The 27,099-nt window shown below is 42.4% G+C and overlaps 2 protein-coding genes across 3 annotated transcripts in view; one reads left to right on the top strand and one right to left on the bottom strand.

Moving 5' to 3' along the window:
* Positions 1–444: 444 nt before the first annotated feature.
* Positions 445–9,920, bottom strand: LOC119743179 (nuclear pore complex protein Nup214-like). 2 transcript variants are annotated; one of them, XM_038219558.1, is made up of 9 exons: positions 9,280–9,920; positions 8,285–8,566; positions 7,945–8,109; positions 6,945–7,161; positions 6,038–6,355; positions 5,556–5,688; positions 3,488–5,374; positions 2,497–2,631; positions 445–1,827 (listed from the first exon to the last, which is right to left on the bottom strand). In XM_038219558.1, exons 1-9 carry the CDS (start codon positions 9,876–9,878, stop codon positions 1,667–1,669), a joined length of 3,897 nt encoding a protein of 1,298 aa, XP_038075486.1. In that variant the 5' UTR covers positions 9,879–9,920; the 3' UTR covers positions 445–1,666. The 2 variants fall into 2 exon arrangements, with proteins under 2 accessions (XP_038075486.1, XP_038075487.1); XM_038219559.1 differs by lacking the exon at positions 2,497–2,631.
* Positions 9,921–10,765: 845 nt separating this feature from the next.
* LOC119742690 (condensin complex subunit 1-like) overlaps positions 10,766–27,099 on the top strand; it is a 53,768-nt gene continuing 37,434 nt past the window's right edge. The window contains exons 1-15 of the mRNA XM_038218853.1: positions 10,766–10,886; positions 12,449–12,655; positions 13,514–13,572; positions 13,742–13,920; positions 15,502–15,644; positions 16,206–16,327; positions 17,316–17,439; positions 18,827–18,974; positions 19,924–20,046; positions 21,122–21,331; positions 22,393–22,483; positions 23,198–23,345; positions 24,110–24,235; positions 25,385–25,470; positions 26,252–26,433. Of these exons, the coding sequence (XP_038074781.1) occupies positions 12,462–12,655; positions 13,514–13,572; positions 13,742–13,920; positions 15,502–15,644; positions 16,206–16,327; positions 17,316–17,439; positions 18,827–18,974; positions 19,924–20,046; positions 21,122–21,331; positions 22,393–22,483; positions 23,198–23,345; positions 24,110–24,235; positions 25,385–25,470; positions 26,252–26,433 (1,935 nt within the window). The 5' untranslated portion in view covers positions 10,766–10,886; positions 12,449–12,461. The remainder of the gene's footprint in view (positions 10,887–12,448; positions 12,656–13,513; positions 13,573–13,741; positions 13,921–15,501; positions 15,645–16,205; positions 16,328–17,315; positions 17,440–18,826; positions 18,975–19,923; positions 20,047–21,121; positions 21,332–22,392; positions 22,484–23,197; positions 23,346–24,109; positions 24,236–25,384; positions 25,471–26,251; positions 26,434–27,099) is intronic.

The following is a 27,099-nucleotide window of genomic DNA, read 5'->3' as shown; positions in this document are numbered from 1 at the left end:
TTAAGCACAAAAACGTCTTGCTTAATAAAATCATGTTACCAGCCAAAACTCCATGCGATTGTTACGCTAAGTAAAGAACAGCTAAATACCAGTCGCAAGCAATGTACATTTCATGGAGTTTTGGCCGGTAACCTGATTTTACTAAGTACTGTTTTTTCGTGCTTAAGCAAATTTTGCGCTTAAGCAGTTCTATGAAATTGGGCCCAGGATGTTGTATTAACAGTGCTCTTCTTATCAGGGTTCGACTGTACATTTTTTTGTTGTTTTGTTTTTTTGATGTTTGCAAATGCTGCATATTACTTTTTATTTAAAGTACATGCATGCTCACAAGTCATTTGTAGGATCTACTTTTTTTTACTAGGTGGGGAAGTTGGTCTCAAAGCAGTTTGTGCTGGTCCCAAAGGGCCAACCTAGTTGAATTATATAATATGAAACTTTTCAAGGTTTGCTCCAACAACGTATGAAAATGTTTAATACATCTTACTTTAAACGATTACTGCAACATGGTCTTTCTTCTCTAAATACATAATAATTGCAAAGTAGCAAAGAGGTCTGTCTAGGTTAAGAATATACAAGTAGCCATATTTGCATATTCATGAATAACTTCAATAAGCCTCTGTCACACTTTGTTTACCGTGCTTTCTTATGGGAGGGACGACAGTTTCTTTGTAGCCCCATAGTTCAAAAACCCACAGGCATTACAAAGTGTGACGACATTAACACAGAGGCTTACTTCATGTCAACTGTTTATCATGATTAGTGTCTTATATATGTACACAAATCTCGGCTTTTTACAAAGTGTTTTACACCAATTAACAAAGAGCCCACAAAATAAACACCCCCCAAAACAATCAAGAACTAAACATTTAATAATATCCACGATGGTAATGCGAGTCATCAACTGACGGTCTTCACAAAATCAAGTGCAACAAAAAATAATACACAACATATAATTTTCAATCCCACTATCTGGGTTTTTTGGATTCCTGAGTCGCGGCTCTTAAAACGACATTTCACACTTTTAGTGCCATGACATTTTTCATGGGTACATATAAAGTATACATACATTTCTACCTTTTTCCCTGTATACAAATTGCCACATCGGACACATTAGCAACACTTAATTATATCAAAAGTTGAGGGAAGGCCATGTGGTAATAGTGACAAGACATAACTCTACAATTGACCCCAGATACAGTTTATTATGATACAGAGAAGTTCAAACACTGCTTGGGAATATGGCGCTTGTGATCTTGGGCAAGACACTTTACTACAATTAACCTATTGCGGTAGAATCGTGTCAGCGCAGCTTGTGAAATATTGTCCAATTACATGATATACAAATGGGCGCGAAACGCGCAAAATCTGAGACAAACAAAACTTAACGTATCAAAATTCCATAAGGGTGTCTAAGGGGCGTGGCTAACTCGCAAACGACGATAGGTCAATTGCCTGTCTCCATCCAGGAGTATTAAAGGGTACCTGCGAAGATAAGAGACCGGATTGAGCTGATCTCGAGCTGCTGCACACAAAATGGTCTCGTGGCCTGATGAACAGGGATAACAATTGTGAAGCGCTCTGAGACCTTTGGTATAAAGCAATATTTATCAGCACTGTTATAATTTTGAGCGATTATTGTCTCACTGTACAAAAAAATAAACTCCATTTATCGTCGTCTGTTCCGCCTCTGTTGAGTCATCCTGCTCACCCGTTTTGGGTTGGCTGTGGATCCCATGCCTAGAGTGAAGCTACCGGTGTTGGTTGGGGTGACCCCACCAAAACTTGGGGCGGCTGACGGAGCAGGCGTGCCAAAACCACCAGTTGCACCTACAAAAAGTTTTAAAAATATGAAACAGTACAAATCATTAGCAGGCGGTCAATAGCAATATTTTTAAAACCTGCTACTGATAACAACTGTCACAAAACCAACCCACTTCCTCTTCCATAGCTTTTGTACAGGCTGGTTACCAACTACCAGAACCCCTACGGAGTAAACCACATAACTGTCAAAACCTGTTGGAGGGGTTTGATAGATAGGGTGCCCTTGAATACTGCTACAACTTTTACTGCAATTCCATTCACCAGGGGATTTGTACTACATGTATGTACACGCAGTGGTACGGCCGCGCGTCGCGGCAAACTTGCAGTCAGGCAAGATGACGTCGGTCGGTCACCCCAAACTGTACTTTCTTTGCCGGTGAGGGGGTACTTGTGAACGGAGCGGATAGCGTGCGTTTGATCAGAGTTAGTTGACCTATGGTTAACAATGGTCCTTGATTGAACTTGCCCCAAGGTTGAGACATTATTTGGATGCATCAAAATTTCCAAAAAGAAAAAACTGCAGTGCCCGATTTGTTCATTTTGAGATTGCAAAAAAAACCAGGACAGTCAAATTCAAAATAGGATTTCCAAAAGACAATTCCCTGGGGGGAAAAAAAATCCATGGTGGAATTTTATCAGGATTTTTTGTTTTTCCTAATAATAACAAAAGCTGACCTGCACCAAAGTTAAATGGCTGTGGCTTGCTGGGTGTCGTAAACCCACCCATGGGCTGGTTCACCTGCTGACCGCTAGCAGCCTGCTGGCCAAACTGATACATGCTACCACTGCTTGGCTGGCTTGCCGCTTGGCCTGAAAATACAAAGCAAAAGCAAACTGAAACGGCCCGTGCACTGTAACTTTTTAGATGCAATTCTTGAAGATGCACCTTTTGTGTCTCATTTAACCTTGTTTTCAATTTTGGTTTTGCCATTTTCAAGGGTATTTTTGTGCCCTTTTTTGTTTTATGCTAATGTGAATTTCCATATTTGTTGTATGAGCAAAAGTGTGATGTCATTTCAGGCAGAAACCTCAATGTTACAGCTACTACAGCACCAAAAGTTACCGGATGTTGCGAGTTTTTGCCGTTGTAGATTTTCTTTTCCTTGGTGATTCGATGTGGCGTCAGTACATGACAGTAAGCCAATGAGCAGATGTTTCTCACCAATATTTTCAACAAGGCCAAAAAAAAAAAATAGTTCTACTTCCAATTACACGGCATTCTAAAATAGGGTAGGTAGGTAGGGAATTCTTTTTTTTTTGGCCAATTTTTGTTGTGTTCAATCATATGGAGGTGTCTGCGTGTAGTCAAGTGTAAAACTTAGAAATTGATAGTTTTGGGTGTTTTTTTCTCATTTTGACCATAAAAAAATTAGGGTAGGGGCTCTCAGAATAGGGTAGGTAGGGAAACCGGAAGCAGAACTATTATTTTTTTGACCTAAGCAAATTGAATGGAACACCCCTAAACTGCACAGTGTCTTCCTGATATGACATCGCATGACAGCGCCCTCAGTTGTCAGGAAAAGTATGGAAATTTTTTTTAAAAATGTTTAAAGAAGTGCACTTTTTGACCCAGACTACAAGACCCAATTTACGAGGCTGGAAAACCTACAATGTGCTAGTTCTGACACGATTGCCTCTGATCAGCACGTAATTTCACTCTCCTTACCAAAACTAAACGTTGAAGAATTGGTCTGCGATGCAGCGGGCGCACCAAAGTTAAAGCCTCCTGTGCTTGGTGCAGGTGCTGTCGGTTGACCTCCAAATACACTCTGTCCCGGTGTGGGACCTCCAAAGGCATTCGTTGGCTGTGCTGTTGCTGCGCCAAAGGATGGTGCTTGGGTGGCTGGCTGTTGTCCAAATATCCCACCTGCTGCACCTGACATGCCAGATTGGAATGGAGACGCAGCTGCAGTTGCAGCTGCAGTTGCACCTGCTCCAAATACTGACGAGCTGCTGGTGGCAGGAGCTGGATTGAATGCAAAGCCGCCTGAGGAAGCAGCAGCAGTCGCAGTTGGCTGGCTTGTCATACCGCTGCCAAACTGAAACGTTGGCATGCTCGCTTGCTGCTGGCTCTGGGAAGGTTGGGTCTGGGGTGGAGCACCGAATGCAGGCTGGAATTGAAAGCCACCCGAGGTCGTGCTGGAGCTCTGCGGTTGGGCCCCGAAGTTGAAGGCCGGAGCAGAGGGCTGGGCAGGCGCAGCCGATACAGTCTGGCCAAACGCTGGTGTGAAGCTAGGCTTGGTGGCAGCAGCAGTGGTGGTGGCACTCCCGAACACACTGCTGGAAGCTGCTGTAGTTGGGTTAAACAATCCTGAAGCGGCTGCTGCAGACGTAAGGCCTGTTTGCCCTCCTAAACTGCTTGCTGCACCACCGAATGACAATGTTGGGGCTGTTGTTTTGGCTGTTGTGGATGATACACTTCCAAACATAAACGGCGTACTGGACTGGGCCTCCGTTTTCAGTGTGGGGTTGCCAAATTGTATCCCACTTGTACTAGAGGCGGAAACGGTTGCTGGAGTACTTGAGGGCATCTGGAACCCAGCAATGCTCTGAGTGATTGGTGTCGGTGCTCCAAATTGAAAAGGTGAGGGTGCTGTGCTGGCGGTTGAGGCACCTTGGAGGGCAGAGCCAAAAGTTGGTGCAGAGGGTGCAGCAACCGATGGGGCAGAAGATGCAGCGACTGATGTTGGAGCGCCAAACTGGAATCCAGAACTTGCAGCTAGTCCTGTTCCAATAGGGGGTGCGCTAGAAGGCGCAGTCATCAGTCCCATACCACCACTAGCACCAGACTGAGGAATCAGCGAGGTGCTTGTTGTGCTGCCTTGCAGTGACCTTGTGGCTGTTGAAGTTTGTGCCAGAGCTCCCTGGGATGCTTGGGGCTGCCCTGCATTGGAGCCAAGCGAAAACCCACCAATTGGAGTTCCTTGGCTCAACAGTCCACCAAGGGATTGCTTTGGGGCGGCCTGTCCCAGACCTGCTTGGTCTGTGCCCCCTGGCTTCCCCATGGTCATCAGTCCAGGAGTTACATTTGTTGTGGCTCCTTCAAGTCCAAATCCAACTGAGGTCGCTGTTGTGGTTGGATTATATCCAGCAAGTATTCCCTTCAAAAGAGGATCCTTCTGAGGAACTTGTCCAACTGACGGCATGGAAGCTCCCGACTTTGAGGAATCCACAACAGTGAATCCAAGAGCTGATGAGGACATAGCTGCTGTGGCCGGGGTAGCCTGTGTCATTGCAGCACTTGAGCCTTGTGTCAGAGGAATGCCAAATGTGACACCCTTCTGAGTGGCAGCTTCCGTCTGCTGGGTACTAGCTGCAGGGGCACTGGTGCGCTTGGTCAGTGCTTGGTTATCCTTGACAGCACCACCAGAGTCAGTCTTGGCACTGGGCAGCAGCAGTTGGCCTGTCTGGACAGCCGAAACAGGCAAGGTTTTCATCCTGCTCAGCTGGAGTAAGTTGGATGATGTGAGAGTTGAGCTACTGACTGCGGGTTTGGCAGAGACCAACGGTGTCAGCGGCGCCACAAAGCCCACTGAGGTCGATGGCTCTTTGTCTGCACACGTGAAAGAAAGCAATCATAAATTCATCAGATTTTCAACAGAAGTACCTTCACATCCAGGGCTTTCACAGTTGGGAAATGGTTTTAAAAATCTGGCTTGGAGTTTGAAACTTTTAAATTTGAGTTTTCCTCAATCTCTTCGTCACACAGGACTATGATCTGAGAAGTCACGTACCTTTGGGCAGATTCTTGTTCGCTTCTTCCTCGCCATCTTTGAGGGATTCCAGGATGTAGTTGACTCTCTGCTTGGCCAGGTGACGATCCTCCTCGAGATCAGCTGCAGTGTACTCCCCAGGAGGGCTAGAATTCTGAAACAGGTCAAGGACATTAACTGTGATTGACAACCACTCGACATTCATAAGACCTCACAAAGAGCCAAGATGAAACTACACCTTTTCATTGTTTCTTTCTATGATGTTTTGAACTACTGTTCATGGTCAACTCCTAAACACTGATGAAGAACAGCTACTGGCTCTCTGGCAGGGCATTACATGAAAAATGGTGATTCTAATTTAATTAAAAACAGAGATATGCTAAAGAGTTTGTTGTAATTATCTTTATTATTTCAGATACCTAGGAATTCAACTAACAATTTTGGATGGCTGTAGCAGCAATCTGCTGACTTCACAATTTTCCTCAAAATAATGAGGTACTTACTCGAAGCATCTGTTGTCCCAGCGATCTCATTTTGGGTGTCTTTAGCCTGGACGCTCCCAGGTTCTTCCCTGCCGCCTTCGTTGGTGTGCCGTCCTCCGACGAACTGCTCCGATCTTTGGAAGTGGCCTCCTGTCTCTCTGAATCCGACTCCCCGATCTGGTTTGCAACTTTGGGGCCGGTCGTGGCAAATGAGTTGCTTGGCTGGTGGGTTTTGTCGGCGTTCGGCGATTGGGTGTCGTCATTGGGCAAGAGAGACTTCTTGGAAGGGGAGCTCTCTGGCTCGGCTGGTTGAAGGAGCATCCTCTTTCGCATCATATGCTGGGAAAAAGTTAAAAATTTGGAAAGCGGTTATTTTTTCCCTGTTTCTCCCTCTAAATTAACATGTACCAAGATACTTGGTTTAAGGTGCAAACTGCAACTTTCGCGAGCATGTGCTATGTTAAAATGCACATAAATGTGTAATCTGTTTTGGTTTTACATATAGCCTGGTTTTCATTTTAAAAATTACCCACAATTGACATTCAAAATGTTCCTTTTTTTCTTGTCAAGTTATTTATCAAGTTGGTGACGGGTACCCGATCCCATAATCTGGAACCGGTTCCTGACATCAGCGGACCTTCCGATGCACACCCCTACTTTGTTTGAACAGACACAGTGTTTTGGGTATTAAACAAATATATATACAACATCTACAACACAAAGTCTTTCGTTAAGCACTCAAGAGAATCTGTCAAAAATTGGCCCCATCTGGACATGATCTTGTGGGGTAAGACAAATATACGGTTCCAAATGCCAGCTAACATAATGTCAATTAAATCTTCTACACTGCCAAGTTCAACCCATTTCAACTAGCAACTTTTCTTGTAAAGATCTATAACTTGAAAGTTCCGTTTCTACATGTACATACAATAGCGATTGCAGCTCTCCTGCTTGAACTGATGGAACTGTCGATGGCGTTGCGTGGGGTGCGAGTCTCCAGGCCCCTAGCACCCATCCAGGCGGTTTTGAATCGGATCCTAGCTTGTTCGTCCGCTGAGCTGTCTGCGTCACCGTTGACCAAGGTGGAGTAATTGGAAGAGCTGGCTAGGCTGGGGGTGCTGCATCGGGAACCATTGTCTAGCCGTCTGTCAGTGGCAACAACAAAGGCCATGAAGGAAAGAGAAATTAATAAAAGAACTTCAGTAACAAAACTGTCATTGCTGCTTTTGGTAAAAGTCCTAAGCTCATCACACAAAAAACCCACAAAATTCAGATCCCTACTCCAAGTCATTTTTGAGATACAGCCCTGCTTTTTTTATTCCTATTCTAAATATCCCAAATAAAGCTTTTTGTTTTTGCATTTTCCATGATCAAAACAATGGTTCTTTCCTTGCCGTCCACAGCTATAGCTTCAGTTTGATTCCTGCCCTGGTCCACATGTGGATTGGGTTTTCAGTCCCTACCTGATTCCATGGGTTTCCCCCCAAATATTCTTGTTTTCCTCCGACCTCTAATAATGTTTTTTTTTAATTGTCTCCTCCCTACAAGTTAGGCTTGCGAGCTACAGCACCTTTGGTGCTTTTGAGGAATCCTTGGTGTAATTACCATGCATGTAAATAAAACACTCAAATATCATGAAACGGAAAAGGCTCACAAGATCTAGACATCATTCAATCGATGAATCTAAACTCGTCTCAACTTTTGGTGATGTGGCATGGCATGATCTACAATCCCGGCCAAAATTGGTTGGGACACTTCCTGAGCCTGCCACAGTCACCCACTCCCCTGCTCCCCCGGTCAATGTTGTTCTCTCCAGCTGATGGAGCACACACCGCGCAATGAGAGACAACATTGAACGGGGGCCGGGGGCCCAGCGAGATTTGGCCAGGATTGTAGCTTCACGGAAACTGTCCCAATGTTATCCTAACCTGCGTTTGGCAAAGGTGGCTTGCCCCCCTGCAGAGGACGCGACGCTACTGCTATCATCCTGGTCATCAACAGCCAGCCTCTTCCTTTTCTCATTCAATGCAGCCATGATGGTTTCTTTATGGAGAGGGCTCCCACTGCTGCGCTCCAGGGACAACCGTTGGAAACTGTAGTAAAAGAAAGAGGTAAACAAAAGGTCCTTTTCAATTGGTTTTAAAAACCTAGGGTAATTTTGTGCTTTACAATATTCCACTAATTAGACACTGTAAAAAGACTGAGCTTTTTGAAGATTCTGTTGAAAACCCAAACACACCAAAGCGTCACGGTCCCCAACTAACTTACAGAGGACTAGCAGACCGTCTTTTATCGGGTCTCGCTATCTTCACCGTGACGGGACTGTGCGTTCTCACGCGACCCCCTCTCCTTAACGGACTGAGCGAATTGGCCGCCGCCCCGTCTCCAAAGAAGATGGAACTTGCTGGCAGGATGCCCATGTTTGTCCGGGTGTAGTCGGGTTGGTGCGTCGGGAAGTGGCGGTTGGACAACGGGAACACTGTTGCTTTACTGCTGAGGTCCGATTGCAGGGGAACTTTGCTGGGGGGTTTCATGTGTTGTGGTGATGAGCTGCAGGGAAGAAAACAACGAAAGTACAGTCGTCACACGTGATATCTGGAAAAGGTTTGCAATGCTTATTTTAAGCTCAATTTAAAGATTGTAATTTGTGAGAATGTAGCATGTTTGAATGACAGTTGCCGACCTACAGATCACAGTTGCCGACCTACAGATCACAGTTGCCGACCTACATGTAATAAAACAAACAAGAAGTGAAATGTCTTTTGGGTGCAATCGGTGGATTTGCGTTAATGCACAGATATGCGATGTTGCAAGTAGGTGACTGCTCTATGTTCTGACACTATGTTCCAACTGCTCCACTTATGTCCAGCACCCCTATGTTTTGACCACCCGCACATCATATTGTGTACTGTTAGCCAGTTTAGACTGGTTGGGGCCAGTGACCAGCCTATGTTTACGTTTGTAGGGGTGTCGGAATACAGAGGTGTCGAAAAATAGGGGTGTCGGAACATAGGTTGAGCAGTCGGAACATAGGGGTGTCAGCACATTCAACCACATTGGGATGTCAGAACACAGGTGTGTAGGAACACAGGTGTGCAACCTTGCAATTACTTAGTGGATCCTGTGGGAAATTTCAGATTTTACAATCCTTTGGAGCCATGAATTGGTGACCGACCGATGGCAGACGCGCGGAATCCAAATGAGCTACACGTAAATAAATGTAGTTTCTCAGAACAGACACTGCACCGTAAATCACAACTCACTTCGGAAATATATTTTTCACCGACTTGACGGGTGAAATCCAAGCTGGCGACCGCACAGTCGACAACGGGCTCCTGGTTAAATTCGAATCCATGTTTGCCATGGAGTAAACGGGCGATACAAATCCACTGGCTGCGGTCATCATTGGGGAGCGTGTCTGTGAAAAATACTGTGTCTGTGGCGGCCCAAGTTCAGTTGACAGAATCGGGGATAAAGGGAAATGTTTACTCTGCGCTGCCCAACCAGATTTGTCGTAATCGGTTCCACTGTACACAGATTTTTGCCGAAATTCTGTTTCTTTCAGAGAGGAACTCGTTCTCGGAGTTGGTCTGACGGGAAAAATTGTCTCCCTAGTTTTGACAAGTCCACCATCAGTTGGCCCCGCATGACCTTTGACCCCGGATGCGTGTGGAATATTTCTCGGCACTCCATTGACATTGTTGGCTTTGCCTGCAATTTTCAGCACCAAGATCGAAACTCCCAATATTATGCACAATAACAAGGCTGATAGCACACTGAATTTGAGAATATAAACAAGACAAAGAGGTATTAATATGCCACAAAGGGCGAGCAGTCGACACGAGTCACCCGTCCACCGCATGTCTGCGCTGCATGATCGAAAACAAGTGCATCAGGGTGACCGTAGGGTCATTGCAAGATTCTGCTAAATGCGCTTCAAAAATCTGTCAGATTTATCAAAAATCTGCCAAATTCCCCAGATTTCCTCGAAATACACTAAAAACCCTTAAAAACACATGCAGATTTGTAGTACTGCCTTAATTAAGGTTCAAATTACATTATTAACAATTTATAGTCACATAAAGATGTTATGAAATTACATGAATTGCGTAAATTTCAGGCAAAATGCGGTTGTGGCGTGACTGAGTCCGGTTCCCACCATGGAGTTCTTATTCCTCCATGTTCCCACTGAACCTCAACGCTAAGACCAGCCAACCTGTCCCATTATTATGCAAGGGTTTGTTTGAAAAAAGATTGAAGATTTTTTAAACAAATGTTCCATTTTTTTTCAAATTGCTATGGTTTTCTATGAATAACCATTTTTGCAAAAAAATCTGTCCAAGTTAGCCGAAAATCGGCTAAAACGGTCATCCTGAAGTGCATGCCACTAGTCTGGAACTTCAATTTTATAATCAAACAAATTCAATACCAAAATTTGTGTACGAAAATTTTTTGTTGTAAAATATATAAATCATTCAATATATAATTTAAGAGCTATCATATATTTATCAACACAATAAAAAATATTCAGAAATTATGCAATGGATTTGAATACTTTGGTACGAGGTGAAAATAAATTTCAAACATTTTGACGATAAATATTGAAATTAAATGTAAAAAATATAGTAGGGCCTATACATTATTTAAAATAATTAGTAGAATAATTTTACAATGAACTTTTAAATAATGAGTTGTTAATGACAAGTTCTGAGGGAAAATTTTTGAGAAACGATAGTTTTCAAAAATCAAGATCGCGTTTTATTGGTCATCGAAATCGAGGCTGAAAAAGAGCGGCCATTTTAATGTTGGCGGGTTGACCAAATTGTGTACATCAAAAAGTGGTATTTTTTACAAGATTCATTTATCGTCGGTAAGGATTTTATTTGTTTACGTCCAGAAAATAAGGCGAATGAAGCTTGTCCGCAAAAATAACGTCGAATTGTGTTGTGAAATGATTTTTATACCAAATTAACATCTCGTTCGTTACGTTATCGACCGCATATTGTCAAGTCGCCCCAATAACATTATCAGTTCGCCCCCAAGTACCGTTCATCAACATACATAAAAAAAACTCTCTTGACTAAACTTGGGGTTCAACTGCTGTTGTGACTGCATGTCCTTTTATTTATCGCCTGGTTCTTGACAAATCATCCCCACATGCTTGACTTGACAAACAAAAAAAAAACACCAAAAGTCCAAAAACAAAACACAAAAGTACATTTGAAAATCAAATTGCGTTACGCCGGCTGTCGTAACGATGGCCACCCATCCAGACTACATTTATTATGAATCACACATGTTAAAAAAAAACAAAATTAAATCTAAAATTTATCAAACAAAAACCGGCCAAAGTTATGAAAAGTAAGAATATTGGGCCCAATTGCAGAATACCCCGCCACTCGATCTATCCACCTCGTAGCCGGCTACGAGGTCACGGTTGGTTGACCTCAATAAACATTCTCAGCGCTACTTGTATGTACTATGCGTCATGCTCCATTGCACTCCCACTTCGTAACTGCGTAGCCGCCAACAGGGTGGTTGGTTTGGACTTAGAATTTTTTCAGCAACTCCCATTCCTTTTGTGTTGCTTCGTTCTCAAGCATATTCAAGGGGACTCCCACTCCGTAGCCTTGTAGCCGCCAACAGGGTGGTTGGTTTGGACGTAGAATTTTTTTCAGCAACTCCCATTCCTTTTGTGTTGCTTCGTTCTCAAATAATGGACCCCCACTCAGCATGCTCAGTATCCGCGTAGCTGGCATGGACTTGAACTGTTTCTTTTCCAGTGATTCTAACCTCGTAGCCAGAGAATTTAGGGGTGTATTTCCGAGTGGCGGGGTATTCTGCAATTACTCCGAATATTGGTCATGTTGGTAGGCCTAACATTCGAAAGAAAAATGTTAAAAGTAAGACCATGGAGCTATAGCTCCATGGTAAAGACCAAATATATAGGGGACCCAGGGGTCTATTTTGATTTTTGGGAAATTAAAAAAAAAGAATGCTTCTGTGGTGGGATGCTTGTACAACAGACCAACTTCCCAAATGTCAAAAAAGGAGTTCTAACTTCTAGCGCCCCAGTTGTAAATACTATAGATTGAGCATTATTGATCTTCTGAAGCGCTTCAATAACTGTAGGAATTTAAACCTCACGATAGGCCCCAACAATAGATTAGCAATGTTTAGCTCCCAGACCTTTGTTCAAGAAACTCAATGGTTCTCGAGTTTGGAGTGCTGAATAGTAACACATAGTAAACAAAGAAAACTGTTCGAGTACTGAATGGTAACACATAGAAACTGATGAAAACTGACGTCACTCCGCCCCTATCTATAGTGCAGTGCGAAAAAGTTAGCACAAAAAAAGAAAATATATTTAAAAATAGATCGAGAAAGGAATAAGAACCAATTTTAATTTTCAATTTTACTTGCTGCCAACAGCTACCCAGTCACAATGAGTTTTGAGTTTGTTCTGCCGCTTCACCAGAAGGACCTGCTGCAGAGCAGCGGAACCAACCAGTATGTCGTGGAGGAAGTCTCCCCGGCCAGGCAGGTGCCAGACAGGGTGTTTGGCTGCAAGACGGCGCTGCGGACCGAAGGCCCCTCCATGATCCTGGATCACTTTGACGGCTTCTACAGCTTGCTCAGGTAGAACATGGAAATGTCACCGGTTAATTAGGAAGCTTTTAACCTTTTACTGAACCATCTGAGACTGCCGTTTTGATGGCTCGTTGTACCGATGGCTCGTTGTAACGGATAGTCTATAGAATCTGCTTGAATGGCAAGCGTCTATGATATCTAAGAAGATTGTGTAAAACAACACTGCGTCTTGACTACAAGATTCTATCGGTCTTCGGTAACCCGATGTATGACAAAAATTAAATGGCGGCTATCGACCAATCAACAGCTTTAGCCAAATTTCTGCTGTGAATGACATCACAACTTTTCAAAGCAGCTCCGATTGGCTGGCGCGTAGGGTCGCATAAAATTGACATGCAATATATCAGATGTTCGTAGTGTGGCTAGATCCTCTGACTAAGTACTTGGTACTTGGTTGGTTCTCCTAAGGACTTCCACGAGGGAGTATAACTAGGAGGCCAGAAACACCGGGGCAAACCCCCTTCTCTTAGCGATAAGTGTTACTGGGTTCTTTTACGTGCGTTCGGCCTTATATAACACACGGGACCTCCGGCTTAACGTCCCATTCGAAGGACGAAGCAATAATGGTTAAGTGCCTTGCTTAAGGGCACAAGTGTCCTGGCCCGGGCTCGAACCCACGCCACTGTGGCCTCTGAAACACCAGAGCATGAGTCCGGTGCTCTTAACCGCTAGGCCATGACACTCCAGAAGTAGCAGATGGGCTACATTTCACTGAAGAAGGACCGAGAGTTTGGAAGATCAATCTTTATAAAAAAAAAATGTACATCAACTTGTCACTATCCACATAATCTGAAATGTGTTTGCTGATGATAACGTTCATGTGTTGTTTCTGGTTCCGTGTTGCAGGCACTTCAATGAAGTTGAACAAGAAACAAGAGAAGAGGCGTGGGAACTCCTCCTTAAAGGTAACTTCACTTCCTTTTTGGTAAATTAACATGACTCCCTTTCGTAACTGTGTAGGCCCAACAGCCTAGCAAACTTTGTGTGAGAGCCCGTCCTACAAGACTCTATGTCCAAATTCCACCGTTCATATTTTCACCATCTGTTCAATGATTCTCGTCTGTCTCCCATCAGCTCAGCAGCAGCTAACAGCAAATCTCTCCTCCACCCTGGACCAGCCCGAGGTCCACAACGACACCCAGCGGCACCTGAACACCCTCAAGATGCTGTGCTACTTGCTGTGTCAGACGGCCGAGGCGTTTGAAGCCGAGGCCTGCAAGCCTTCCATCGATACCACCGTCAAGGGAGGAAGGGTAAGGACTGATCTGTTAAGCCCCGCCCACTTTGTTTTGACCAATCACAGCAGTGTTTAATATCCAACATGTATGTGCTTCGATTCGCTCGTACCCCCCGCCCTGCAAACAGGATGCTGGGATACTCTGATGAGCTTCACAGAATCTTGTGAAGGAAGTGGCCTATGACCTATGTATAAAGCATCTGGCTGCAGCTGTTCAAGTGTGCTGTTCAAGTGTTAGACAATGTGCGCAAATGCTATCCGAAAACTTCCCATAGAATTGCGCACATTCCATACCGGATGTGATTTCTGTTTCATTGCGGACCATGTGGACAAAATTTTGAGCGTCGCATAATGCAATCCGACTGTTCGTGATTCTAAACGGAGTCTGAGCGAGTGACGGGAATTGTAAATTTACAACACAGATAAGTTTTACAGAATTTCCTACATTATGATTATTACGCTTTTCAACGAGAAAAAAACATCTCTGAACTGGAATAAAAGAGTAATGAATCAGTCTTAATGGCCGTTTCAAACCTTGCAGAGTCATGACTTTGATGACGCGCAGGTCACTGGTCACGCAAAATCCAACCAATCAGAGCTTGAATTCATCAGAGTATCCCAGCATCCTGTTTGCAGGGCGGGGGTACGAGCGAAGTGCTTCGAGACTTGCTTCCAGTGGTAAAGAAAGCGTATTGTATGCTTTCGTAAAAAGTACCTGGATGACTGCAATATTATTTTTGATATTTTTAATGGTTCCCGCACAACCTAGAGCGTAAACAATTGCCGTTGTCAACTAGTCAAAAAAGTGTCGCAAGCGCGCAGTACTGTCGCGCCTGCATGCAGCCGCAGCGCGCAGCAGGGTATATGGGCACTGTTGTCAATAACCACAATGGCAGTTTCGAGCACCGTGAAATTTGCTTCGGTAAGCAAAGAGTAATTCAACGAAATTTGAGAAATAAAGACAGTGTCCTGAAATTGATCAAGTCAGCCTAATATATGATAATAATAATATTGGTTCCCTTTTTTCGGGGGATACACGATTGTAATTGCTCTCGCTATAACAATATTTTTGACTGGTGCAATATTTTTATAGCTCATGCAATATATTCGTGTATCCCTTCAAAGCCATCCAATATTATATAAATATCCGTTATGAATATATTTTTTATAAATAAATATTTTGAAAGTTGTATCCATTCTCAAGTGTTTCCCTCAAAAAAATCCCAAATCAAAGAATAATTCAACGAAATTTGAGAAATAAAGACAGTGTCCTGAAATTTATCAAGTCAGCCTAATATATGATAATAATAATATTGGTTCCCTTTTTTCGGGGGATACACGAATGTAATTGCTCTCGCTATAACAATATTTTTGACTGGTGCAATATTTTTATAGCTCATGCAATATATTCTTGTATCCCTTCAAAGCCATCCAATATTATATAAATATCCGTTATGAATATATTTTTTATAAATAAATATTTTGAAAGTTGTATCCATTCCCAAGTGTTTCCCTCAAAAAAATCCCAAAAAACCCTAAGCTGCCGAACACTCCCTAATTTGTTTTTTAAAAACCTTGTTTCTTGTGACTTGGCCAGGGTCGGGCCAAGAGCAAGAAGCTGACAGCCGGCTGGGACTGGGACGAAGAGAAGGAACGCTTCCTGCAAGGCATCCTGCACCTCCTACAGCTAGAGGTCTGGAGGCTTTGGGACCCGCCCATCGTTGAGGAAGAATTTGTCAAGTGAGTTGTTAATGTCCTCCTCAATAAAGACTTCAATTACAGATCTGCCCAAATCTGACAGTAGTATAGCAGTATTTGCAATGGGTGAGTGTGGCCTAATGTTGTGGGTACATGACTCGTGATCAGAGGGTCAGGGGTTCGAATCCATCTGTTGGCCACTTACGTGTCCTTGGGCAAGCCACTTGACCCCCTCCTTGCCTCGCTCCACCCAGGAGTACGGTATAAATGGATACCGGCATTAGCTGCAATGAACTGACATCCCAGCCAGGGGGAATAGAAGTATTCTTAGTCATTTCATGTCACCGAAACTGGAGATGATCGCCTTCCTGATGGACTGTATTGGCTCAAGACAGAAATTTTTACTTTACTATTTGTATGAATATTACAAAAATGGTGTCTCAATTTGGGAGTAAAAAGAAAATGACATTGGTTTATGGCGGTGTTTAATTAGGTATTAATTGGTAAGATTCCTTGCAAAACTGCATTGAAAGTTAATAGTTTGATTTTGACTACTTTAATTCATGCCTGTTGTCACTGTCTACGCTATTTGTCACTACTCAGCCTTGTGAGTTGCTGTTGCTACAAGCTGTTGGAGAACCCATCCATTGGGCGAAGTGCAGGGACAAAAGAGGCATTGTTCAGTCTGCTGGGCCTCCTGATCAAGAGATACAACCACACACTGGGTAAGACGCAAGTTTCAGGTTTATTGCCGATTGACCAATCTGGGCATGCTATCACTTCTATTACGGAAGCCCACTTAATTTCAACTAGAGACCCTTGTAAAGTAGAGCATTTTAAGGCAATTCAGGAAGGTTTTCAGCATAAAAACGCCAACTTGAAGGTAGTTTTTCTTTATACAAAAATCATTTGATCGTTTCATCACAGACACCACGAAGTAACACTCCACGTTTTTTTTACATTTTTGAACAATATTCATCAAGGCCTACCATTGCACGAAGTTTCAAAGCTTCAAGAGCTTTACTTTAATAATTACGCTCATTATTCATGGCAACTTTAGCGCAAAAGTGACAATTTTCGTTTTCACAAAGTAACACTCAAGTTCCATTTACCATTGCAATGCATGGCGCGCACTCTGCTCAAATATGAGCACAAAAACGTTTTCACAAAGAAACACTCTCCTTGTATGAGAGCGCGCGCTGACCTGAAGTTGCACTTTCCTCGTGTTGTATACATTGAAGAGTGTTACTTCGTGAAAACGAAAATTTACAATTTCGCAGCTTTTTCGGTTTCAAGAACGAACACTCACCTTTTTTCTCTTATTTCTTGTTGATTTAATACACAAACGGATGAAAAACAGCAGATTTAATACATTCAATTCATCAAGTGTCCACAACGAGAAACCCAACTGAAAATACTCTGCCGTTTTGAGGCAAAGTCTTGTTTTAGAAGGCGTTCAACTTTAGATGCCGTTTTCTCCGATTGCTAGTTTTTACTGGTATGTACATGGGTGTTACTTTATGGTGTTGTTGACGGTTTCTTTAAAGCATTGATTATTTTCAAAGATGATTTACATTTTCACACTGAAACCTCATCTATTATCCAAAGCTTCATATTCCCACAAAATCAAAACTGCACTGTTATCACACTTTATAAACTTGAAACTTTTCATAAGTTGCATATTCCATTTCTTCTGTTTTTTTTTTCTTGTAGGAGCCAGTTTGAAGATCATCCAGCTCCTACAGCATTTTGAGCATCTGGTCAGTCCCATGGCCCAGGGGGTGCACACCATCGTCACTCAGTTTGGAGCCAAGAACATCGTCAGCGAAATCATGAGGTAAACTAAATTGTCAAGTAAGCCACAAAGGCATTGACAAAATGGGCAAACCACTGATATCGAGCTGTAGCTCAGTTAGTAGAGCACCGGAACGGCAATCTGGAGGTCACAGGTTCAAAACTCTGCTACAGTCAATTTCTTTGTTCAACTTGTAAATTAAATTGGGAAGAAAATGAAACAAAGACATGATTTTTGATTTTTCGAGCTGTTCTTGGAAGAGGAAGCAAACCACCAACAAAATTTTCTTTGAATTAAAAAAAAGACATATATGTTACTTTTATCAAATGAGTCTCACCCAACAACCTAAAAGTATGCTCCAATGATTATGTAAACGAGTTACATAATCCAGTGTTTCCCCTGCCCATTCAAACGTGAGGTGGCCCACCTTGGTACTTTCAGTGACCACCTTGCTCAATTTTTGCCAATATCACCACCTCGCTGTGAAGATTGGCAAAAAAGGAAATATCAATTGAAAAATGTTCATTTTGTGTAATATATAAGCGTTTTCCTTTACCTCCATGTATCAAGAACTCACAATTTCGATATGTTTTTGGAATCATCGCGCATTTTTGTGAGTGCTGCATTCTTTTCAGTTTGCAGACTGTAAATTTCGTTTCAATCATCAACTTGAATTGTTACCACCTCGCTCAGTTCATTAGCCAGGGGAAACACTGACATAATCAATGAATAACAATAACCTACATAATGTGGGATAAGCAAACCAGTCACAGGCGTCATATAATTATATGACGTCTTGGCTGTTAAAGCCAGAGTCCATCATTTGTAGCTATCAAAAAAGTAACTGGCGTGATTATTGTTGAAAAACAAATTTGGTTGAAAGTAGTAAAAGGACTAAACTCCCTGTGAAATTATTCTTTCTAGCAAGCTGTCATTTTGAAGAAATCAAAACAAGAAGGCCTTTCCAACGGTGCGTCTTAAGAAGCACCATTGGAAATTTCCGTTAGTAGTTCGGGTTTTTTTATTCGGCGAAGCGCGCGCAAGCGTTGACACGGCGCACACACGCGCGTGGTTGCTATAATTCGTCGGATCAGTGCGCGACATCGCATAGCTGCAATCGGCTAGTGAGAACATGTCTCGGATGCTGACATTCAGGCCCAATTCAAAACATGATTCAGCAACTTTTGATTTGAAGTCGAGATCATAGAATGTTGTTTTTCTCGAAATATACAGCTGAAGCTGAGCTGAAACTCCATCAGGTTAGTTGTTCAGCACCCTTCTTTAGATTTTGAGCACTTTTGTTGATTCAAACGAACAAAATGCACAACTTACAAGTGATGGACTATACCTTTAAACCTAATTTTACCAAAGAACACTTAATTACTGTGCTCAGTTATTTATAATCAGCTCGTATACTGTGATCTTGCAGAGAGATAGGCAGCCTAGACCCACGGGATCTAGCCAGGGATAACAGCGGCACCCGGTCCTACGCAGCTTTCCTCGTGGAGCTGGCTGAGAAGATTCCTGGGTTCATGCTGCCTAGCATCAGCCTGCTACTCTGCCATCTAGATGGAGAGGTATAATCAACGAAATCATATCCAGAGTTGTCTTTCCAGTAATGAAACCAAAGGATCCTAGGCAGTAAAGACTCAGAAGCCCAGGAAACCTAAAACTAGCACCCTTGAACAAAGACATTGGCAAACTTGGGAAGGGCCAACATTGGGCTAACAGGGTGAGTAAAGAAAGCGGAACCCATACCCCAAAAATTATATTTCATATTTAAAAAATATGTAGCACCAAAAATAATAATGACTGGAAAGCCAATTTCATAAGCTACTTTTGGATGAAAAAAATTACTGATGTTGGTCAATCCCTTAAAAAAAATATCCCCATTTAAACACAATGACCCTAAAACCTGTCTCGTCCAAAAAATGCGATTTCAACAATCATCGTTCACAATTGTCTTCAAACATCACCAGCGATGAAATCTTAGTTTAAACGTTAACAATATTCAACAAAGTCCTTTTGAAGGCCTGTCTTATGAAAAAGTAGATTTTATAAATCATACTGTTTGTCTAACCAGGGTTGTTTATAATCAAAATATTGTGTGCTAAAGTTGGTGACAGTTGTTGAAACAAGTATTTAGTGTCATTTTCTTTGTTGTTCCAAACAGTCAAAACACACAATAAATTGATTTTTTTGGACGAGACAGGTTTTAGGGTCATTGCATTTAAATGGTGGTATTCTTTGAACGGATTGAGCAATTTCAGTATGTTTTCATCGAAAAGTAGCTTTTGAAATTGGCTTTCCAGTCATTATTATTTTTGGTGCTACATATTTTTTTAAATATGAAATACATTGTTGGGGGTTTGGGTTCCGCTTTTTTTGACTCACCCTGTAGCTGAGTTGGTAGAGCACCGGTATGGTATTCCGGAGGTCGCAGGTTCAAATCCCTCTGTAGTCAATTTCTTTGTTCAATGTTTTATAGACGATTGAATGATGTTTCCTGTGTGTTTTTCTCACCAGTCCTACACTATGCGTAATGGAGTCTTGGGGGTCCTGGGTGAGATCATCATTCAGGTGTTGAGCAAGGACGGACTGGACAAGAAAGCCAAGAACACCAGGGATCAGCTCCTGGACAAGCTAGAGGTATATGTGGATCTACCCATGGGCTCAATACGATTAACCCGGAAGTAAAAAAAAAAAACCCAAAACAGAATAAATGTTAGATTTAGGCATTTTCAGCAGCATTTTTCCCATCATGAGCTAAATTTTGCTTGGGCCACTGATTTTCCATTTTTTAAGCATAAGTATGGAAAGGAAATAATGGATTTCCTCTTTTGAAAAGAAATTAAGCTATTTGGAAAAACCCTACGGTGTGTGCACAAAAAGAGGTAGAAAACATTAAAAAAATTAAAAGCTTCATGTTCTGCTCGTTACTTTGCTGTTTTAATGTCTGTATTGAAGCTGTACAACAGAAAACATTGTTCAGTCATTTGAAATTGACATCCACTGCATTACACATGTGATGACCGGGAAACAGATTTTCTCACACAGTTTATTGTTCAAATGGAATGGAATATATGGTTTCTTGAAAGCAAAATCAGCAGCCCTACTTTTCCTTGTGCAGTCTTTGGCAGAAGGGTTACCATTTTGTATGTTCTCAACTAGCAATTATTAACAAGCAGTGTTGTTCAGGCATGCATTGATGTCATTACAAATTGAAAAATACTGTTGCATAAAAGTTGCATGCCTGGTTGTTGTTCTCTCTTGTTCCAAACTAATTTTGTGTAATTCTTACTTGACTAACCGTTTCTCTGTAATGGTTACTCACTACAATGCTGACACTGCAAGAGCATCACAGCTGTTTGAAAAAAATGTAGCATTTGAAAGCTTCATCTCAGTTTCTGTTCATCAATACCAGTGTCAGTTTCATCAATACCAGTATCAGTTTCTGTTCATCAATGCCAGTGTAGAATGCCATGGTCCAGTGGTTACGGTATTTGACTCATGTACGAAGGTGCATGGGTTCGAGCCCGGCCAGGAACATGGTGTTTGTGCCCTTGGGTGTTTGTGCCGGGGTAATAATTGTAAAGCGCTTTGAGATTGTTGATACGATGGAAAGCGCTATAGCACAATTATTATTGTCTAATAACATGTTCAGTACATTGAGGTAGTTTCATGATTTCTCCCCCCCCCCCCCCCCCCCACCCTACACATGCAGGATCACATCCATGACATCAACGCCTTCAGTCGCAGCCGCGTCCTGCAGGTCTGGCTGCACCTCTGCAGGGAGAAGGCCATCCCGCTGCCCAGGCAGCGCAGCGTCATGTCGCTGGTGCTGGGTCGTCTTCAAGACAAGTCCAGCATCGTCCGCAAGAACGCTGTGCAGCTGCTGTCGGAGTTCCTGACAAGCAACCCGTTCGCTGCAAAGGTATACATTTATCTTAATAATAATAGTAACGTGGAGCTCATATAGCGCTTTATACCAAGCGGCTCAAAGTGCTTCCACAATTATTACTCCCATTCAATCAGGCCGTGAGACCATTTTATTCTGCAGCAGTTTGAGATCAGCAAAATCTGGTTCTACCTTCAAAGGTACCAATTTATACTACTGGATGAAGAGACAGGGGTGTGAAATCTCAGCTTTAAAGCTGATTTCAGCTCTTTTTAATTGTTTTGGATTTCAGCTTTTTCCCCTCACTTGCTGTGTACAAAAGTATAGGAGATTTCCAAAGTTCAGCTTTTTTACACCTTTTTCAGCTGTTTTCAGCTATTTTTATTAGTGGTCACTCACACCCCTGATATTTAGAGAGGTAATTGTAGTAAAGTGTCTTGCCCAAGAACACAAGTACCATGTTCCCCGTCGGGTTGGAATCGATGTACCATGGCACACGAGTCGATTTAGTATACAAAAATTGAGTGGCTCAGAGTGAAATGGGAGGAATATTATAGCAAAGTAAAATCTGGACTTTTCCATTTCACGAGGCAAAGTCGAGTGTTCTGGAAAAGCCAAGATTTTACCGAGCGATAATATTCCTCCCATTTCACAATTTAAAGCCCCTTAATATTTGTTTTATATAACTGACATATAGATCCTTGTCATTTGATATATTTGAACTTTATTTCAATACAAAACTGGAGAAAAATGTATTTCTCTCTTCCAAACCACCTCTTCACAAAATGTTTGAACCCAACGCTGTAGCACTGGTTCTTTGGAACAATACGCGCTAGCCGAACGTGCACACAAGTATGCATTTGCACACAAGTACCGCGTCGTGGAACAAGAATGATCCGAACTGTTTAATAGTATTTCCCATTCCCCATGAGTGGATAGTACTTTTTGAGCCGCGGCGTGAATGGGAGCAATAACGAATGTCACATGATGTGAGTTTCACCAATCAAATGACAAGGATCTGTATGTCGGTTATATAAACATTAAGATCTGTGGCAAAGATTGTTACATGTGACAGGTTAATATCTCTCTCATTACAGCTGCCAGTGGACGAGCTGGTCACCACCTTAGAAAAGGAGAAAGAAAAACTGAAAGCGATGACACCGGATGAACCTCAAGACATATCAGGAGGTCAGTCTCAGCCTTTCTATTACATCACACCGGCACCCTGAATCGGTTAGCTCTCCCAGCCCAAGTTTTGCAGTGTTTGACAAATTCACCAGCTGCAGTATCCTGACCCAATAATAACACAGGGTGATTGAGTTTTGCATTTGGTGTCAATACTTAAAGGTATAGTCCATCATTTGCAGCTATCCAAAAAGTAACTGGCGCAATTATTGTTGAAAAACATACTTGGTTGAAAGATAGTAAGGGGACTAAACTCCCTGTGAAATTATCTTTCTGGCAAGCTGTCAACAGTCATTTTGAAGAAATCAACAAAAGAAAGGCCTTTCCAACGGTGCTTCTTAAGAAGCACCGTTGGAAATTCAAATTATTAGTTCATTTTGTTATTCGGCGAAGCGCCCTCAAGCGTTGACACGACGCACACGCGCGTGTGGTTGCTATAATTCGTCGGATCAGTGCGCGACATTCGCGTAGCTGCAATCAGCTCAGTGAGAACGTGAGAAGTTGAACGTGTCTCGGACGCTGAATTCAGGCCCAATTTAAAACGTGATTCAGCAACTTTTGATTTGAAATCGAGATCCTAGAATGTTGTTTTTCTCGAAATATACAGCTGAAGCTGAGCTGAGACTTCATCAGGTTAGTTGTTCAGCACCCTTCTTGATGATGGACTATACTTTTAAAGACTCACAATTGATTGTTCATTTTGATTTGTGGCATCAGATGTCCATGGCAAGACTGAGGAGATGTGGCAGGCCATGGAGCCGGAGTTAGTAACCGCCGTCAAGGAGTACCTGGAGGAGGCGGGAGAGAATGAGGAGGAGGAGGAGGCCAGCCGGGTGGAGATACCTGAAGATGCATCCGTGGAGAGGTATGTGGGAAGATAGTAGGGCTAGGCTATGCATTTTTGGAATAATTTAGTATTCAATTATTCCTGCTTAGTATTGATCAAATATTCAATTTTCAAAGTACACTGATCAAGTTAAACAAGCACCAGGCTACACTGACCACTGATCTGGATTTCCTAGTACCTGTGCTTCTTTGAAAATTGACAGCGAGTTTATTAAAATTATTATTAATATAAAAGAACAGGTGGTGGAATGACTGATGTTTGACCGATTTTGAAGAAGACATTTGTACCCGGCTCCACAAAATTGAAATTGAGTTATATACATGGTTGGAAAGCCCACAATTTATGCTTTCATTTGATATATAATAGAGCTCCATAGTCCCTCCCATTCTGGAGCTATGATGTACTTGCATATTAATTACTTCCTGGGAGTTCGAATTGTATAACTGAGAAAACAGGCTTTGAAATAGCTGGCTTTGTTGTAGAACAACAGAACGATGCACACAAAATGGTCTTTTGTTCCACTTTATTCATCAAAATCAACATTTCTGTGAATGAAATCTGAAACTGTGGGTATTGAAGATGTCATTCATGACAAAAAATGAAAATCATATTTTGACAAGATTTTCACCCTCTCAACATTGAGCAGGCCATTACAGGATAATGCACAGCGCGATTTAATACCCTTTTTTTGTGGAGCCGGTCACATTTGAGCTAATATTTCACATGAAGTCTAAAATTATGCGCCAAAGTGGCTTTCAACGAAAGTTTTGCTATTCACTCAGTGTTGTGACGAGCCTGCGAGAGCTCCTGGATAAATCCCAGCATCGCCAGGCCCTACGTCTGCTCCAGGCTGCCAGGGATTGCTGGCCAGACTGCCAGCTCCTCACCGCAACACCTCCTGTCTTTAGGTAAGGACACCTTCATGGTAGATCACTGCATCTGTATCTGTATCTGTATCATATGGTCGGCAAAGCATCCCGGGGGAAACATCACACCAACTTGATGTATACACATCCTTCCTGCCAGAAACACCGGGGCGAACCCCTTCTCTTAGCGATAAGCGTTACTGGGTTCTTTTACATGCGTTAGGCCTTATACAACACGCGGGACCTACGGCTTTGCGTCCCATCCGAAGGACGAAGCAAGAATGGTAAAGTGCCTTGCTTAAGGGCACAAGTTTTTGCGCCTGGGCTCGAACCCACGCCACTGTTGCCTCTGAAACACAAGAACATGAGTCCGGTGCTCTTAACCGCTAGGCCATGATCACTAGCTGGGGAATTTGTGTTTTCCTTGTTTGTTTCTGACCCCTGTAATGTTGCATAGGCACAACTACCGGTGCGGGATCACATTCCTGCAATGATAGCAGGAACTCACTGTCGGGTGGTTGTTTATTGATAAATGGGTGGATCTGTTGAGCTTAAAGGGAAGATGCAACATTTGCAAACATCAAAAAACGAAATGATCAAATTATCACCAAATACCTTACTGGATTGTTAGGGAATGGCATTCTAAAGCATCCTGTAAAATCGTGGCTCCTGGTGTGCTGACATTTTCAAGAAAAAGTGTATTTTTCCAACGCTGGTCGGCCGACCAGCGTTGGAGAAAACTGACTTTTTTCAAAAACTGCTCCTACATTTTCATATTTACTCATTCCTCATTTTCTTTGCAATTGATTACACACTGTGAAGGAGTACAAGCCCGCTAGACTGATTCCCTGACCTTACAATTCCCCAAAGACTGTAAATTGCTCTGTTTCATCTTGGGGTCAGGAAACCAGACTACAAGAACATGATTGGTTTTCTTGGTTTTCCAGCATCTACGAACCCAAAACGTGAAACAAGTCAGTTTAACAATATTTGCTATAACATACTAATCCTCCAAATCCATTTATTTTCAAAAAATTTCATCAAAAGCACATGTACATTCCCTTTAATGGTCTCTTGAATTTGTACCTAATCTGTATTTACTGCTTGTCTCTCTCATCTGACTTGGTATGTACACACCCAATTGTTTTTTCCCCAACCAACACTTGACCCTTATTATGCTACATTCTTCAGCCCCCTGGATGGAGATGAAGATGACAATGATGAATCTCAAGATGCTGAGGCCCAACTCCTTGCTACCCTCAAAGCTGTCTACCTTGGTAAGGATACAGACTCAATCCATCTTCTGATTTTGCTCTTTGTGCTGATTGATTTGTCTATTTATCTAATTATTTGGTTGACTGATTAAATATTAGCAACTTACCCTGCTGTTTTTCTAACTGTTTTTCTAACAGTTTTTATTCACATTCTTCACAAACTGCCTGTAATAATTAGGGCTGTGCATTGGACCGGATACCCGTGTACCCGACCGTTGATGTCAGGAACCGGTTCCAGATTATGGGATTGGGTACCCGTAACCAACTTGGCAAATTACTCAGTAACTTCTCAGACAAGGAAAAAAAGAAAATTTAATTTCAATCATTTGTGGGGGATTTTCTAAATGAAAACCAGGCCACAGTTCCCGTACTACCTGTAAATGCACACTCCTAGTAATAATCCATGAGGTCTTTCAGCGTGATAAGAACAGTCTTTGAGGAGCAGGGTTTTTTTTTTTATTGCGTATGCATAAGACAGACAATGGGCAAGAGAGATGATGAACTCTTGAACGCCATTGGGGAGATATGGCTCGCGCTCACACAAGAACACAATGGGCTTGTTTGTGGTTAACTCATTCTGAATGTAATAATCATGTTGTGCTTTGCACCATATGTGTGTGATCCTGTGTGTGCGTACAGTGTGTACCAGACACGAAGCTCTCTGTTAGGGAAGCACCATATCTTTTAAGTCCAAAGTCACAGGACAGATTGTATTGCCAAAACGTTCCACATTCAAATTTTAACAACAGAGCCAACAGCCAAACTCTCTTGCATTTACTTCCAGGTGAGAAGCTTTCGGAGCCGGTCGACTCGGACCCAGAGGAGGCCCTCAATCTTCACAATGTAGGAGAGCTGACGGGGGAGACAGCCCCATCATCATCAGGTGCAGCAGGGGGTGATACGGAGACCGCAGGACCTGTGGTCAACGAGCTGTCTAAGCAACAAGTCCTGGTCAAGTACTTGCAGGTGGGCCCAAATTACTGTCTAATCGAAAAGACCCAATTCCTGGAGCTGCTAGAAGAAAGCACGACTTAAATCAATTCCCGTGCTGAGCAATAATCAGGGCCCAATTTCACGGCGCTGCTAAGAACAAAAAAAGTCCGGCTTATAAAAGCAGGTTATCAGCCAAAAATGTGATTTTCATGTTAAGCAAACAACACCTGAATACTAATCACGAGCAATATACATCACGTGGAGTTTTGGCTGGTAACCTGCTTTGATAAGCCAGACTTTTTTTGTGCTAAGCAAATGTTTGTGCTTAGCAGCGCCATGAAATTGGCCCCAGCTGAGAACCAGTCACAAGTAGTATAACCTTTTTTTTTTCATTTGGTTTTTGCTTAGCAAATATTTCCTGTGCTTAACAAATTTCTGTGTGTGGCTTTTTGACCCAAATTTTATGAAATTAGAAACCTGGTGTCAATCGTTTTAAAGGATTTCAAATACTTTGTTAACATCAATGTGTAGTTTGAACTACTTGAAACCTTCTTTTGATTTTACAATACTGTGACTCAGTTTACATGAATGAATTATGAAATTCACTTTTATCTTTAAAATGAAGGGATTTCTTGATGAATTAGAAATTTCAAAAGGAACTTGCTTGGGAAATTAACTATCTTAGTGAAAGATAATGTT

The sequence above is a fragment of the Patiria miniata genome, unplaced genomic scaffold (assembly GCF_015706575.1).
Source record: "Patiria miniata isolate m_02_andy unplaced genomic scaffold, ASM1570657v1 HiC_scaffold_6, whole genome shotgun sequence".
Lineage (NCBI taxonomy): Eukaryota > Metazoa > Echinodermata > Asteroidea > Valvatida > Asterinidae > Patiria > Patiria miniata.
The sequence above is the reverse complement of the archived record's forward strand: the minus strand, read 5'-3'. Positions and strand labels throughout refer to the sequence as shown.